The following is an 18,432-nucleotide window of genomic DNA, read 5'->3' on the forward strand; positions in this document are numbered from 1 at the left end:
ATTTGATGCCTTTTCCAAACATTTGGGACCAATAAACATTTTCGTTTAAATGCTAAATACTGGTCCAAACTCTAGCTTTGATTTTAGAATTACTGTTTTAATAAACCTAACCGAATCTGCTCTGTGTGAAACATAAACATTTCAATTAAAAGACAGATGTTAACAACACACAAAACTAACTGGTTTGACCACACCAGTATATCCACTGTCCACGGCCCAGTCAGAGTCTTTCAGGGAACACTTTCACTCCTGCAGTGAGTGTGTTTGTAACAAAGTGTGTGTGCATCTCGCTGTTTGTGATGCATGTTTGAGTGTCATGTGGAGTGCAGAGAGCGGTCCTGTGAGTGTGAGACAGAGATATGGCTAAGATATATGGCTTCAACATCCGCCTGTAACACCACGTGAGTAGACAAAGCACAAAAACACACACGGAGACCCATTCAGAAAAAAACGATAACATGACAACAGCCAAAAGCAAGGAGAGCTCTACTCTACGTTCACTTGTGTTGAAGTTAAAGATGGCAGCCAGATCAGATAACATGATTCTCTGAAATGTCAAAATTAAAAATTCGCAGTGGTTTTTACATAGTGGGAAAAGCAAAGAGAACTGCGGGCAACCATCACGAAACTCGATAAAACTTAACAGCAAACCCAGTGACCCAAATATTTATCTTTGATAATATAAAGCTTCTGGTTTGCACTTATTTCATCTTTAGATCTGGGTACTATGGGAAAACAGTGAAAAGGGTCAAATGGATTATATGATCAAGTTTGTAACTACTAACAACATTTGTGTTGTTTCCACATCTGGACAGAACAGATAGGTGAGTTTTAGTGCTTTGTTGACTTTGTCTGAGTTTCTGTAACAGGCTTAACAGACTAAGAACTTACAGTTACAAAAAATGAAATAACTAGGAATAATATAATAACAAAATATTGGCCACTGAAAAAAAACAATGACAATATCAGCACTGCCCTTGTCAGTCAAACCCCAGTGTACACAATGTCATATCTATGCTTGATAAACTGATCAGTTGTAACTTAAAACCAAAGATCATGAAAGCCATTATCCTTACTTAAGCTTAACGTGTGAATGTAGTTTCTTAGTTTTTTTTATGAAAAGTGATTGATAAATGATAAGTTCTTCACCGACACGTTGCCTGGAAATGAGCATCTTGGTGAGTCTGGAAGCAGATGGTGAACACAGCTTCCTGGAGGAGTCTGGTTTTAGATGAGGTCATTTCCACCCACTGGGGATTCAAAGACTCCTGTTGTATAGCCGTCACGGCAACCGTTGCCATAGGGCTCTCTCTTCGGCCAGTTCTGCTGATATCACTCTGTATATCGTAGCCAACATCGTGTCAACCAATCAGAAGTAAACGAGCACGGTCGACGGCACCTTGCTGTGTCTCCACTGTCGACATCCATTCATGTGAGGACAGAGAGGACAGTCAGGGACACAGCTGAGACTGAAAAAGAGTCCCACATTAAAGTTTTGGCTAAGCTGCCGTGAGCTAGCAAATTAAGGACATCTCTGGGTATTTTTGTTACAGCCAAAATCAGAATGTCCTTAGTCTTTAAACACTACTTCATGAATAAGAGGAGTTCCTGTTTACAAAGATTTAAATAACACAAGGTTTTTACTTTGTGGATACATCCAGAGAGATTACCTGTCAATATTGGTTTATATCACTAACGTATCTCTATATTTACATAGATTTAACAATAATATTAATAATAATAGCTTCATTTATATACTGTAGCACCTGTAAAAACAGAGTTTGCAAAGTGCTTTGACAAACAAGGCAAAGCAGAAGCGAGAGGAATTTCTTGCGGAGGTCGCCTATAGACAAGTTTCTACTACACACCTGTCAAGTTTTTGAAGGTGTGCATGATCCTCCACATTCTAGACTTTACAAAGATAAAAAATGTTCAATTTTGATTAATACTGTTAGAGAGTTATTGCTCAAACCAGTCGTTCCAAACTGGTGGGTTGTGGCCCCAAAGTGGGTCGCAGATCTATTCTAAATGAACTGCAAGTGACTCGTGAATGAGACAAGTTTGTGAAAAAGAAAAAAAAAAACACACTTTATTTTGAATTACAGTGAACTTCCAACACAGAGCTTTTCTTTGGAAGTGCCGTGTCTGTTAATTCTTGTAATCTGATTTATTTCTTTTTGCTCTAAACCATCGTGTTGTTTACATTTTCATATGTGGTAATTTATATAATGTGGGGACTTTGAACTAATGACTAAGGAGAAATTTGGACCCTGTGCATGGGCCAGTTTGGAACCACTGGCTTAATCTATATGTTTGTTATTGCAGTGAAAGCTGTCCACTGCAGATGTACTTTAGATCCATTGATAAGTGAGCACAGCTTGTGATTATTACATAAGTTACTGGGTGACAGTGTGCGGTCAGAGCAGTCCAGCATCTTCCTTGTTCCAAATCAAACTCATATTATTTTGTGTATTGCCTGGTCTGTGTAGATATGGCCATTTGGGACTGGATAGTTACCGAGTTAAAACAGCGTCCTTACACAAGAAGTGTACTGTATGGCACAGCCAGCTGCCAGAAAGCGGGGCGGGGACGGTGAAGGGCTGGGTTGAGAGTCGGAGGGGGGGGCTATATGGGGAAACATTATACGCCTGTATGTCTGGTCTAGTCAGGACGAGACTGACTGGTCATCTATGAGACAGACTGGTATCCCTCACCTGTTCTCACCCTCTCTCCGTCTCGCTTACATACTCTCACTCTCTTTCACACAAACACACACACAAACACACACTACACAGTGAGTTTGCTATGGCGTGTTTTGTCTTGTTCCTAAAAGCCAGCAGTTGGTATTGATCAGATAAATCACTTAAAAATGAATACTGCAGATGCTTCACGCATCGTCATCATCAAAAATCATGTTACAGGGCCTGTGGATGGGCTGTCGGACACAATTTTAAGAAAATCTTTAAAGGTGTTAAACAACAACAACCACTACTACTACTACTACTACTACTAATACTAATAATAATACTACTACTACTACTACTACTACTACTACTACTACTACTACTACTACTACTACTACTAATAATAATAATAATAATAATAATAATTATTATTATTATTATTATAATTATAACATTAACTTTAACTATATAGCACCTTTTAAAACAGAGTTTACAAGGTGCAAAGCAGAAGCAACAAGGGTTTCTTGCAGACAAACAATAATGCCAAACTAAGGCCAGACAAAATTTAAAGTAGAATGAAACAAGAGAGAAACAATTACAAAACAAAAATAACAATAGCAACCCATACTAATAAGAGTGAATACCATTCTAAGAATAAAAGCAGTAAACACAGCAATAGTACTACGAATAGAGTTAAACATGATCAAGTCAAAATAAAAGATTCAATTAAAAGAAAATCTAAAAGACAAACAAAAATAGATAAATTAAAATAGATGTTGTCTGTTAACTAAGCCATGCTAGTCATGTTAGCCCAGCCTTTATGAGGTTAGGGGCAGGGATGCTACTTTTGGTGTGGTGACTGTAAATCAGAGTTCAAAGACTCCCTCATATCATTCAGGTCAGGTTTGGAAGCATTACAGTTTCCAAGAAAAATGTAGTGGAGTAGTGGACCATGTTGAAGGTTTGTGTCAACAAGGTTCCCGGAGCAAGTCAAGCAACAGACGTGTACTGAAATAGCAACATCAAACATGCTCTTCATTTGCAATACAAGTAGAAAGCTTAAACAGACAGAGGGACCAATCCTAAAAATCCCACAACGTTCAACCAGCCCCTCACTGAAGATTCAGACGGGGCCGAAAGAACAAGAAACACTGTAGTGAGTGTTTATTGCTGCGTTCACACTTGGGTCAGAGAGGCTGAGCCCTGCTATAATGTTCCTTCATGTGTGCATAGTTTTGAAATTAGGTAAGGGCAACACTGACATATTACTTGTGTTTCCTATTCAAAAACTTAGTGACCATTTGTAAATGTTTAAGTATCTTGGCCAGAATTGCACCCCATAAGTGACTTTTTAGCATCTGTCAGCTTTCAAAATAAATACTATAATTTTCTTTTTCCCCCTGTCTGCACTGAAAACACACAAAAACCAAGCCACAATATGCATCAACCTGTTCAATTTGTGTAAAATTAAGATCATGTAATCGACCAGCACAACAATTACTGTGTATTCTGTGTGTTTGCAACACTTTCTGAACACTAGTAGACTGCCTAATCAATCTAGCTGATGATAGTGTGTCTTTCAGTTTGAGGCCGGGTGTAAACATACACAGATACACACATGGCTCAGTAATCCAACTTGCTGGGGAAAGCAAAGCTGGGATCAGAGTTATAAAGAAGCACAGAAGGGTTCGGTGAGAAACTAAACCTCCAGGATTTATGAACCGCTTGATTGCATAATCCCTGCTATCAATGACACCTCGTCCGCCTCTCTCAGAGATAATATCAAGAGCCTGACATGTCTGAGGCTTTGAGTAGCTTCCATCAGCGCAGAGTCCTTTTGGCAGCTCGTTCCGAGCCCCAGTTTCTGTCCATCCTCGTTTACACACATGCGCACAGAAAAAACAAAAAACAAACACACACAAACCTGCAAGCAAGAACTGAAAAGAAAAAGCCTTTGCTGTAGGGGCAGAGGGGAAAAGATGAGCTTTATTTCGTTTTCCCCTCTGGTCGTTTTGGCAGGTTGTCTGTCCCCATTCCTGAGGTTCAGTACGAGTTCACAGAACACGCCGTCAACTTCCAGAAATAAACTGTTTGCTCATGCGTGGGTGAGATGAAATAGTTTGGCGCCCAAACCAGAGACAAGACTTTTCTCTCTCTGTGTCTCTCTCTTTGACTAGCCAATGAGATGTTTAGAAAGGCACAAAGGATGTTGACAAATGGAAAAAAGTGAAAAATCAGAAGTGTGTGAAAAATCAGATCACTTCCACTTTAAACATTTATCTCTATGGGGCCCAGTATTTATAGACACTCCCTTGGCAGAGTAGGTCAGCTACATGAGACTGAACTTAAAGGGTATACCTGTGTTGTTGTTGTTTTTTTAAATAAAAAAAAAAGGCTTCATTTGGTTTGTCAAAGATTCTGTTTTAGTATTTCATGGTGCTGTTGAATGTTTTATCGATACTGATCATGTTACACTTCTGCCACCCACCTGGCCCCTACCAGGAAGAAATGGAAGTATCCTCCGGGATAAACCAAAATCAGAAACATTTTACGCAACCTTCCTTTAATGCACTGTAAAATTTGACCAGTTGATTTTATTTAAAAAATCTAGGGTACTCACTGCCTTGAAAAATGTATATCTAATTGTTTAGTTCACTTCAAATTTTATTATATCTACTTGATTTTGTGAAGCTGTTGCAATTTAAAAATGACAAGTTTAATTAAATCAATCTTTTACAGCTTTAGCAACTTCATTAAACCAGGTTTGCTGTGCTATATTATTAATCTGTATTCTGCTTGATGCATACTATTCAATCATATTTGTATAATCTCAAACATGTTAACAAAACAGAACTCAGATCTTTGAACTTCATTGGCAAAATCCTCTTTGTCATGATCAAGTTAAGTCAGACTAACTTGGTTTACTGAAGTTGCTATAACACTTAGACAGAACAAGGTAAATCAATCAAAGTTGCAACAACTTCATAAAATTTCTTAAAAACAACTAAATTCCAAGCAAACTTAACACTGAGATATTAAGATTAAGAAATGAAGATTCATAGGTATATTTACTTTACTTTTTCAAGGCAATCATTTTTCCAAGATTGTTTTAAGATTCATTAGGAATATACAGTGTGGGTGCCAGGTCACCATTAAATCTGGACTTTTAAAGCAAGTAATTATTTAAAACTTAAAAATGTGTGGTGAGTTAGAACCGGCAGAGAAAGGAGTGAATGAGCTTCAGCTGTAAATAGCACCAGTATTCTCTGAGTCTTCATCTTTTCCCCTCCTCGCCCCACCCGTCCCTCCTCCTCCTATCACCCCCCCCTTCCATACCGCGGTGTACTCAGGAGACCTTAGCTCCACTGAAGGTGGAATCAGTTTTCCTTTTCCACTGTGTCTTTTTCCCCCCACGCTGGAAAAGCCCCCATCCAACTCTTGCTGAGCGCCTGACTCAAGTGTGCTCCGACGTGCCCACATTCCTAGACAGTATCCCCAACACCGGAACCGTTTACCGCCTAAGCCAGGAATGCTGATTTCCAGCCCAGGTTTTCATCAGACCTAGTTTAGGCAGAGAGTGCAACAGGAATTCACTGAGTAATACTAGCCATTATACAACGCAGACTTTCCCTCCATGTCAATCATCTGAGACACAGACAAATGCAGAAGTATGCTTTCTCTTGCTCCACAACATTGGACGCAAAGCTAGCGCCGGCAGCTCCTCAGAAAAGTATTTTTTTAGCTTGAAGTCATATTTTGACCTAAATTCCAACAGCTTTTCAAATTCAAATTCTCCACTGAGCTTAAACCCCCAGCCACACTCCACCTCTTGTATAATCCTGGCATTTCGGAGGATCTGGTGCTTCCAGGTGTAAATAAAGATGTTTTTCCATTTATGTGCTTTGGCAACTCCTTTCATGATACCAAAAAAGACAAAGCCTCTGAGTTCTGCTATCAGAAACTCATCTCTCTCACCATTTCCAGCCACACAGTTGTCATCCACAAACTGTACATACAGACAAACCATATGCAGACAGTGACACTGTAGTCTAATCTGTAGTGCTAACTGCTATGAAAAGCTTTTTACCAACATTAACGTCCACATGTACTACATGTAACACAGACCTGGCACCAGAGGTGAGGAGAATAACGTCATGATGCAAAAAAGTAAATAATCTGAAATTTAAAACCCAATTCCTAAGATTATAGCCACAATTGCACTGCCTGATCAAGGCGGGAATATCGCACAGTCATGATGATGTTTTATGTTGTTGATCACACCATGTGTCATTTAAAAACCAAGCTTTTAGCAGTTGCTGTAGCTGCTGTAAACTGGAATACAGTTAGATTGAGAGCCCCTTACCCTCCAAGCAGAGGACAGAATCAGCTTGGATAAAACAGAGAAGGTAAATAATTGTTATTGACATGTTATGCCATTGTTGTTGTTTAGAAAGCACAGCTGACGCTGTTGTGTTACACGTCACGGCCATCACACCTTTTGTGATTCAACAAAGCAATGTATAATCACACATAGGAGTGGAATGACGCCGCTGTTGTTTGGTTCTGTGTATTAATGCAAAGGAGGCATAAAGAAGGGACCTTGTATTGGCCCTATAGCACAATCTATGTAAAATGGGCTTATGATGGCCTATACGACCAGGCTGTACGTTATTTACAGCTGAACTGATTGGATATTGAAACGAAACAAACAAGCAGTACGTGTTTATACTCTACGTATACAGTATATAGCAAGAACAGACAGAAAAATAAATCTTGCATAAAAATCAAAAACTTATATGCATTAATAATCCTTATGATTGAATCGTAGCCTTCTGAATAGGAATTGAATCAGTAGTTGGCTTGAGATTCCCATCGCCATATATAACCTTCCAGTTCGTCCACACAGCTGCCTGTACAAATCCAATACCTGCCTGCCTCCTTCAAGCTCAAACAGCCGTGCAGGCAAGGTCAGCAGTACCGCACCACACCAAAATGAAGTTAGTCATTCTGAACACCAGGCCCACTGTCCTGTCCTAACCCCACCCCTTACACTAACCCTACACCCTGTGTGAGTGTTTGTGTGTGTGTGTGTGTGTGTCTTCCTTCAGACAGCTCTCTGCTCGCTGTTCATGTCCTTACAACTTGATCCGATATTGTCCCTCTTTGGGATTGCCTCAAAAGAAGTTTTGCTCTCCTTAATGGGGGACGGAAAACAGGAAGTTACATTCCTTAATAACTATAACTGAAACGCTGCAGGCTACAGATTATTCTTGTCCAAAAATCACAGAAGAAAATCAAGATTTAAACTTTCACCCTGTCGTCTCTCCTTCAAAAAAGTCAAATGTGTGAGGTGATTTGGTTGGGGCGGCTGTAGATAGCATCTCCCATAGGGTTATATCTGAACTCACACATCTGTACCAGGCTGTTCAGACAGATATGCTGCAACCTGAAAATGCATAAACTCCTAAAAAGTAACCAATTCAAGGAAATCATCATCTAAAAACAACATGAAAAACTTCAATAAAAATAAATCCTGTGTGATGCAACTCTGCCTGTCTTTCAGTGTGATAGTGACACCATTGACTACGTTTGCATCTCAAGTCGCAAATAACGTCGCATCACTCGCTGGGTCCCAAAACAAGGCCGCCTCTCAGCCGCTCAGAGAAGTAGGTCACCAAGGATTCCATTCATTTGTACACCACTTTCCAAATAGTTGCGCTTTTCCACTCAGCCCAAGACTTCCAGCTGCATGTTAACCCTTTAACAGCCAGCATGTCTCACTCCTGCACTCAAATCATACACTAATTATTAATCAGCTATTAGACTAATAATCGTACATGAGGGGTTCAGGGAAGGACAAAAGCTTTTTGAATCTGTAAGCAATTTGTGGTTTTGCTGTTTAATTTATTGATGGCTATTTTTAGACTTACAGCGCCAATATTGTTCTCTTTAAATGCTTTAAAATACAGCTATTCAATGTTTTATTCCTATTCTTGAAAAAAAGACTATTTTTTCTAAGGCAGCAGCTTTTTTAAAAAAAGGCAAGCCATTCAAGGAAGATTTACAATTAAACTGAACACAGAGCCTTTAACAGAATAACAACGCATTTGCAGTAACACACACACAAACTAGTATGTTTTTTTGGGCTTAAAATGTTCCCTGTATAGTTGTGGTAACTTCTGGAAAATACTCCATAATCAATACAAGATCTGTATCAGCCCAGTTAAAAAAGCAGACCAATGTATCTGCCTTACTCTAGCACATAAGCACTCAAACAAGCTACCACAACATACCAGAGGGATCACGTAACCAGACAACCTTCTCGATCTCCCTCTTTTCAGCAGCATGTGTCCTGACGTTAAGTCTACAGTGCTGAAACTGGCCTGCTGATTCCATCTGACTTAGCTGAATCAGCGGACGGGAAGCGACCACAAACTGACACAGGTGGGGGGAAAGTCAAAGGCGTGGCCCAAACTTTAATCTGGAGGTACCAGAAGGTAGAAGTCCATTAAAATCTCCTTAAGCATGATTCCACTGGGACAGAGTTTGTTACACAGAATATTTAGAGCCAGCATGTGCTGAAATTACACAGACATGCTTGTTTAAAGTAGAGAAATATGCACCATTTGGTAGTGCTCTACATGATTTCCAGTTCTGAAAGCAAAGTATATTTGCTAGGGGAAAAGAGTTTACCTTTACCATATAATTTAATATGTACAGTGAGACCATTTAGTTTGATCTTTGAATTAACAGTATTTTAAAGTTTTACAAAACTTTAAGCAACACAGCTCATTATCAGACTGATATGACAATTTCTAAGTGAAATGGACTATAAGAAAAAAAGCAAATCACTACATGGTTGAGGCAAAACAGCTGCACTGTATGGATCAGCTACATTTACATGAACATGATTATCTTAATGACACTGGAAATACACAGCTTCAGACAAAACTGAATATAACTTTAACCATGAAGTGCCGCAGGAATGAGCCCTAAAACCCAGAAATAAGTTAGCATTTCAACATCTCCAGTTCCCTCGTCTCAAAGTCAATGGGTTTTTGGTTAGATGTCTGAAATAAGGTCTGTGGTTAACACTAGCTTGAAAGACTTTAAAATTTTGATCTACAATATAAAATACTTGAGTAAATACCCTGCTTGAGAACTTCAAAGCTTTTACATGATCAGAAAACAGCGGTTGCTAACAAGTGGCTAAATGAAACTATAGTGACGCATGACTTCGGTGTAGTCACAAGGAACTGCGACAACACCGAAGTCATGCGACCATAGTGTAGTTTGTTTACAGACTGATGTCTGCCTTTTACATCTGGCGACTGCATTTAGGCTTTAAAAAATCCTAAAAATTGAGTTTTTTTGTGAAAAATATCTTGCTGAACAAAATGTGAACGTAACATAAACATTTGTTTGCATCTGAGCTTATTTTCTGCTATAATCCAAAATCCCATAGGCTTTTCGAAGAGGTAACCAGGGCAATGCTACGTTCCACGTCAGCCTACAGAAAAACATCATTCATTGGGCTCTGTAAGTTTTTTCCACTCCACTGGAGCATGTTGTTTGATTTCCAACTTCATCTTGACCTTTGACAGAATCAGAATATGGTTTAAGTAGTTTTTTTTTTACATATGAGGTGTTGTATTGGTGCATAACAAAAACCCAGCAAGAGAAAATGTATGAGAGGTACGGATTATGTAAAAACAACAAAGTGTCCCAAAGGGAAGGATTGAAAGGTTTGTATCCAGGTGTGTTGATGTGTATGCTTAATGTTGTACTACTGTTTACTGATCCCCTGTCTGGTTCTTGCCTTACTGAAATTATGACTTTTCCTAAATTGATCAGGTTGAGGCCTCAGGAAGAGAAGGTTCTTGAGTTATACTGTAACTTTAAGTACTAGTATTTACGGAAAGTGTAGTGAGTGATTGTAAACCAACAGTGTAAATCCCTGAACTGACGACACAGAGAGAGCAGGCTATCATCATCAGTCTGCTCAAAGGCATAACGCCTGGAAAGCGAACTTCTCAGTAATCTAATCAGGCCATTTTGTCAGTGAAATCCTGTTTACTGCGCAAAGTAAAGAAATAACACCAGTCCTAATGCTCAACCAGACACTGAACCAACTGAAAAATGATTCCGCTTGTGCTCTTTGTTGGAAATAATCCGTCTTCAAAAAACAAAATTTGTAGTAAAGCAAGTTAGATATGTTAAAAACTCTGCAATTATGAAAGGGAATTTGGTACATGTGCTGCATAAATGTTTTCTATTTTGTTCATATTTCTCTGTCTTGCGACAATACAGTGAACTTTCAAAGAGCCACAGTGCCTGTGTTAAAGTATCTGTAAATCAGGGTCGATTAAACTACATCAGTAATATCACTGAGGCAGATGGGATAAAATACTGTGACATGGATTTCAGGTCTTCCTGTCCAGCCCCCATGCTTGATGATAAATACCTCCATATCCACAACCATCCAACCCGTAACCCCAACGACGTATTTCACTGCTGGAAATATAAAGATAATAAAACTAGGCTGTCTATGCAATAGAAAGGCACAAATAGTTTTGACACTGGTGGTACATGACCAGAGAAAACAGAGAAAGAGGTCGCTTTTACTAAAGAGGTAGAAAACTGTCAACTACCAGGACACACTGTGCCCTACTAGAACGATAAAAACTCCCACTGGTGGGCGACATAACGCGAAATCGTACATGTGAAACAATGAACGAGCTGGCAAGAAATTATCTCAAAATACAGTAAAAGGTAAGCTAAAACATGTATCTGAAAACATTTGAGGCAAGAAATATGCAACACAGTGACAGATTCTTGGTTTATATATGATTAGTGCCTGTTAGTTTTATCTCTGGTTTTCTGGCCTCCATTTTCATTGTGCAAGAAGCAGTATGGCGCCAACTTCCTGGATGGAACTTAAATGTTACTCTAAGAACATATTAGATGAGAAATAGGCAGAGCAGTAAAATAATCTTGGTTTATATTCAATCAGTGCTACCTAGTTTTACCATTTAATCAGATATCAGTCCCAGTTTAAGAGAGAGTGAGGGGCGGGTCTGTCTCTTAATGCACCTCTTCACTCATTGTGTACATGGTGGCAGCCTGGGTGGCACGCAATACAAAAATGCAAAAGTACAGCCTGTAGTTCGAGCAACAGCCCAGAAGAACTGGCGAAACTGGGCCCAATGACGTGGTTAGATTAAGGAACGATTACGATGACTCATCTACACATACAACCCATTTTGTTTTGAGACAAAGCTGGTTGAAAATCTGTGAAGTATCCTTTTAAGTTTATTGTGCAAATCACCAAATACCAATCACATACTACAAGGGGAAATATTCTTTAACTCCAAGATGTTTCATTGCATTATATTACACAAACAACAGAAACTAGCCTCTTCCACCCAAAGGCGCATTTCCCTCGTTTCATTTCCATGTCAGAAATCAGAGCCTCGCTTGCTGAGATTCACACAGAATATAAGAGTATGACTCAAGTATCGACACAAAGATCACAAGACAATGTCTCTTTGACTCACACATGATGCACTGTATTCTGAAACATAATAAAAAAAGAGACCTGTTGTTGAATTATAAGAAGATGTCACCCCCCCCTCCATTGCCTCCCCATGTCTCCCATCAGCTTTGATGTCTGACAGTATGAACCAGCCTGACTCTGGGAGGGGTCAACCGAGGAAACTTCACGTAGTGTGCTTTGATGTCTCCAGCTTCATATTAAACAATAACAGAGACCAGCCTGCATTAACAGCAGCCACAGCCCATTGTAAACCCTAATGGAAACTCTATGTAATAAGTGTGAGAGTCACTGCGAGGCAGGGCCATTATGTCACCCCAGTGTATGCCAACAGATGTGTTACTGCATGCAGATGTTGCCATAGGTACACACAGACGCCTGCTCTCCATCACAGCTGCAGCAGCACTTCTTTCTATTTTTCATGAGCCCGGGTGGTTGCCAGGGTTTTTGTTTCCATGGCCACGCTGCAGTCTGATGCAACAAATCCCAGCCAGAGCCCCCCTTGGGTGCCTTGGCAAGATACCAACCCAGAGAGAGCTACAACGCTATAGGCTGGCACACTGACTGACTGACTGACTGTCTCCAGCCATCCAAAGTGCCAGCTGAGCTAACACCATACACGACCCCAACCTCCTTCCACAATCATTTACAGGCTGGCTACAGTTCAGTGCAACACTTTGCACAGTTTCATGCCATTAGTGATTCAGCTATTTATTACTCTTGATGGATCTGCAGGAACGTTTTGGACAGGAAATATCTTCTAATGCTTGCATGGAGCCTGTATGTGTTTGTTCCAGGGTCGGGAACTACAGTCCTTTGGGAAAATATGCCCTTGAAAGCCCTCTGAATTTTCAAATCAGATGGCAAAAGAAAAGAAAAGTAGCAAAATTTGTGATTTGACAACTGAGTCTCTCTTTTGACCATAAAATCAATTAGTATACAGTCTGAAGCAGAAGTAATGTGACATTACTACTGCATCAACGATGAATTTCATTAAATATAACTGCTTAAGTGTAGGGGATGTATTGCTTGAGCCTTACTATCTAAAACACTTACAAACAGTCTCAAACACGGACAAGTAGCATGTCTGACTGTGCTGTTTATGTGGAAGTGATTTAAATAGTAAGGTTTCATCAAAAATGCATGTGTTTTGGAAGTACTAAGCATACAGTTAGATAAACAAGACTTATACTGCACGAGTTGTGTGAGAGATTGTAAACTAATGTTTTGATATAAGCCTTTTTTACACAGAGTTCACACTGTAAGGCCACTGTGAAGTTGCTTATTTATACTGCCTTTGCATTTTTTCACAGAACCAAACAATCTTGGCTTCATGCCACCTGTGTGTTATTTTAGACAGTATACAGGCACCCCAGAAGCAAAAGAGGCTTGACGAGTGTGAGGTCTGACCAAAAGTGTCCGCTTCCTATGAAATATAATATATGCAACTACAGCGCTTTCGAAACAATGACAATGTAATAACATGGTAACAGCAATAATTTACCATCCCTGTAATATAGCAGCTGATGTCGTCATCTGCTCGGAGGATAGGGAGCACCCAGACATCATTGTTTTCCCAATTTGTTCAAATTTTCGTTTGCTGTTCTTCTTGGAGTTAGCTGCAAACTTCTATCAGCTGCTTTTTAAATCTCCCTGCTGTTGGTCACACGCATAACATGTCGTCAATACATCACACCCATCAGTCTATGCTCCCATTCTGCGGGCTGTCTCTTAGAGGGCCTTATCACACTAAGTCAACAGTCGGCCATCGGTCAACGTCAGGCCAGTGATGAGCATCCGTGACTCTTGTCGCTGCGGTTTGTCCCTCACTGTTGGTCCTTATCGGTGCTAGAAACAATTCAGCATGTTGAAACACACCGCCAAATTAAATAACTCTGATAAGCTGTTCAGCTCAGCGCACAAAAGGGAGGGAGATTAAAACAATATTGTTATGTGTAAGACTGTTTTTCTTTAGCCACTGAGCTCTTAAGAAAAATGTTTCCTGATGGGTTGTGCTGTTGTTCATTGGCGCATGGTAAATATGCTCCATTTTTTCAATATTAGATTGTGTTGTTAATGTGCTAACTGGCCAACTAGTGTCATGGTGGTATTCCAGTATACCGTTTTGCCTAACTATTACAGACTACTGCTGTCTGCTGGTATGGAGGGATATTGCCTCTCACGCAGGCGACGAACATACGTGCTTGTTGGCTGTCAGTTTGGTGTGTTTATGTGCAACTTTTTGCCTGAGACATGGTGACGTAAAGGCGACACAGCAGGGGGCTTACATCGCTGCTAGTTTTCTGATGTCAGTTTGGTGTGTCTAGGCCTTTACACAGACATTGATTTGACGCTGTTACTACATCCGCAGCCAGTTTAAAGATGAGACAACTCTGTCCCCTTTTTTCAGCAAAGTGAAGCAGCATTACAGTGCAAAATTCCTGTCTGGAAAAGGCAGTGTAAAAAGGGCTATAGTATTGCTGTTGTTAAACGCAGATTCCTATGAATCTGATTCATCGAGAATTGTCTCCGATTTTTCTTTTGGGCACCCAGTAGCTCACCTGGTAAAGCGGGTGCCCCATGTACAAAGGCTATATCCTTGCTGTAGTGAACACGGGTTGGATTCCACTCTCAGCCCTGGCATGTCATCCCCCTCTTTCCCCCTTTCACACCATCTATCCTATCAAATAAAGGGAAAATTCCCCCTAAAAAATAATACTAGAAAAAAAAAAGAATTGTTACCGTTTTTGATTTCTTTGTTTACTGGATGCATGCAAAAAAAAAAAACAAAACAATTTTTCGTCCTGAATTCAATATAATGCAGAGTCAATAATTCATATACAAATTGTTATTTTGGGCATGAGGTACTGCTTTAATGACTTTGCCTCTAAATACATCTTTATCATGTCTTAATGAGTGATGTGGTGGTTTGTCACTGTGTAAGTTGGCTGTCCTACCTGGGTTGTTAGCCTCTCCCTCCAGGACCTGGAGTTCGGTGCACTCGGCGAGGGAGTGCTCCAGACAGAGCTGCAGAAATCGGGCCTGGGTCCGGCTCACCCTCTTCAGCAGGGACAGCAGAGCCACCGTTTGCTCACACTCATTCCACCCCTTGAACCAGCTGGCAAGCACACCCACCTGATCGCGAAACATCATGGTCTGCGAGGCGGGGGTAAAGCAGGCTGACTGTGGTGGAGCCGGGCTGGGCTGAGAGGAGCAACCTTTACACAGATGGTTTGGGGTAAAACTGAAGGAGGATGACGATGGTCTTATCAGCTGTTTGTTGATGTATACGCGGGGAGGGGTCAGTCAGTTGGTGAGGTTCAGCTGAACCACTGTGATGCCATTCTTAGCTTTGTTGTTGCAATCACTGTTAGGCCTTCTGGTGCCAAAATGTGTTTCGCCTGCAGCCGGCGCTTGATATATTCCTGCTGGAGGGGGTTTCTGCACTGTCTTCTCCTCTTCTCCTGTCTGATAATCTCCTTTGGTGTGTGTGTGTGTGGCTCTCTTCTAGCTAGGCATTAGGTGATATGAGCTGCTCTCTGCTGCTTAGTAGCTCCCAGAGGGATTGATATTTGATGAGTCAGCTTTCTTCCAGCACACGCTGTGTCACATCAGCTTCAGCCTCACTGGCATTTTTCTTCAGGGAATCCCTCTTAAGCCTGCAGGACGATGTTAGAAGTTTGGGGAGAAAAAGGAAACATATTTATAACAAACAATGCTCTCTGTGGCTATCTGTACACCCCCTCTCTTTCATACATATGCAATGACTTAAACAGTTCCCCAGAAATGCGCCAGTGTCCCTGTTGCTTCAGCTCTGCAGACTTTATGCTGCTGCAGAAAAAAAAAACACCCTTCAAAAACTCATACATGCATTTATAGGTCGCCTCCTCGCCATCGCCTATGCGCATAGGCTTGTGGCATTCACCGCCGAGACAAAAATAAATAATTTTCGCTTTTGGTATCCACCCATTCCTAAAAATACAGCTGTCGGTACTACTGGCGCTGCATCCCGGAATTTTCCAAAGGACGGACGCCGGTCCGGGTTACCGACGGCGGCTGTTGGCTGGCAGAGAGGCTGCTGTAGAGACGTTAGCAGCGACTTCCCTCCGTTATCTTAATGACAGATTACTCTCATATGAAGCTGTATTTCAAATCTGGCTGTAAGTGGTGAGTTTTAGCCAGGAGAGTAACGTTAAGCTAGGAGCAGACTGAGCGTTAGCCGCTGTCTAAAACTGTCACTTTGCTTCATCAGCACACAGGGAATGACCGTTGGCGGATATGTGTGTGTGTGTGTGTGTGTGTGTGTGTGAGCAGTTTCTAAAAAGAACAAATATAGCCATTTTTCTGTATTTCTAACCATTTTCCCCTTCTGTAACTTTCTATAGAAAGCTCTGTGTAACTTTAACGTAAGTTGTAACAACAAACACCGTTAGCAAAACGACCAACATTAACGGCTGAATTCTCTGTAACCGCTCAGCAGAAATGACAAAGCGATAAGTCGACAACTCGTTAAATTGTGTAACTGTAACACAAAACCTGTTTGTAAAAGATAGTAAGTTAGTATTTCCTTTCTAAGCCGAAAGAAAGAGGACAAAACAACGAAAAACGAAGGTCCAGAAACTTCAGTTTGAATGTTTCAGCTGTCGGGTAGTCGGTTGGTCGATGGTGACGGGTCTTACCTCCCGGAGCAGTTTGCATCGTTGGCTTTGTCTCAGTTACGGGCGACAGGCTTAGCTTTTTTTCGGGGAGCGGTGCCCCTTCACTCCGGGTCTGAGGGATTTGCCATCTTGACTAACTTTTCCTCTGTCTATCTCCCAGCAGACGGGCTGCTCTGCTGCTCCGCTCTAAAGCGCCGCGAGCACGGTCAAGATGAAAGGAAGCAGCACGTGACTGCCGGTTAAGGCTTTCAAAATAAAATACTGCAGTGCGGCGACGCCATAATTGTACAGAGTTTTCCTAATTTACTTCTGGATTATTTTACTGCTTTCTTGGAGAAGCTCTTAAAACGATGCAATTTTTTAAAAAAAATCATAAAAAAATTAGTTGCCTGTGTCATCGCCGGAATATTGAACTGCCTGCATTTAATTATGATTAGCCTATGATGTAGTAGGTAGCGCACTAGAATAAACAATAAACTCTTAAAGAGCTCTGGTAGTAGGCATTTTTTAAATATACGATATAACTTTATGTATCCCGAGGGAAATTGCTGTACAGAAGTTCCAGTTCAGTAGGACAGAACAAATATATAAAATTACTTTAGCAATAAAGATCATAAAATGTTGCCTAAACAGATTAACAACAAAGATTTCGAGGTGAAGGGTAAAAATTCTAAAATATAAACAAGTTACCAGCAAGAATCAGTCTCAGTGGGTTGCATAATGAGCTATAGTTGTAGTTGTTGACCTGAGAAGTAATTACATTTATGGATATGCCATTACCAATACAATAGCCTACTATCACACACTGACCGAGCGCACAAAAACACTAATTAAAACATTTACAAACGGCATTTAAAATATCAGTCAAAATAAAATCATTCCATTTGTTTTTATCATTACAATTCACATTGAAAAATGACTTTAGATATCACATACTGTAACAAAAGGATATAAACATCTGCCTACCTTTTTACAGTGCACCATATATTAATCACCGTGCCAAAACAAAATGAATACATGGACTTACTGTCACTATTTTTGGTATTTCCAGTTTGCGGTCTCCAACAGCCCTTTAATAAATGCCACAGGCTGTAATTTTGAAAACAGGAGCACTGTAACTTCCGGCTACGTTTCGGCGGTCTTGACGCAGGGAGGCTCGCGCTGCTCCTTTCCACATGCTAATCATTAACAGCGGAGCATTACGTCAGGGGCTTGGCAGCGCGAGGAAGCACCAAAATAGAGAGAGAGAAAGAGAGAGAGAGAAAGAGAGAGGGACTTCAAGAAAATGCAAGTAAAAGAAATAATAATGAAGCCCAAACAGAGACAAGAGCTGAATGTTAAAATAGCACATACTGAGATAATCAGATGAGGTAAGTACACTTCTGAGGCGGCAAATTTGACTTTTACTCGATTATTTCCACTTTTTAGGCCTAAATCTATTTCACTACATTCCCCAGCTATAGTTACTAGCTTACTATAACTTTCCAAAGCACATATCACCAGTTTCAGTGGTGGAAAGTAGGCTAACTAAGTGCAT

At 40.5% G+C, this 18,432-nt stretch overlaps 1 protein-coding gene across 2 annotated transcripts in view; it reads right to left on the reverse strand.

Moving 5' to 3' along the window:
* The window catches only part of samd4a (sterile alpha motif domain containing 4A), a 67,566-nt gene extending 50,464 nt beyond the window's left edge, over positions 1–17,102 (reverse strand). For both annotated transcript variants that reach the window (XM_042490973.2, XM_042490965.2), the window contains exons 1-2: positions 16,917–17,102; positions 15,195–15,896 (exon numbers count right to left, since the gene is read on the reverse strand). In XM_042490973.2, coding sequence (XP_042346907.1) covers positions 15,195–15,390 — 196 coding nt within the window. In that variant the 5' untranslated portion in view covers positions 15,391–15,896; positions 16,917–17,102. The remainder of the gene's footprint in view (positions 1–15,194; positions 15,897–16,916) is intronic.
* Between the last annotated feature and the right edge of the window lie 1,330 nt (positions 17,103–18,432).

The sequence above is a fragment of the Plectropomus leopardus genome, chromosome 1 (genome assembly GCF_026936395.1).
Source record: "Plectropomus leopardus strain MGB_pleo_1.0 chromosome 1, ASM2693639v1, whole genome shotgun sequence".
NCBI lineage: Eukaryota > Metazoa > Chordata > Actinopteri > Perciformes > Serranidae > Plectropomus > Plectropomus leopardus.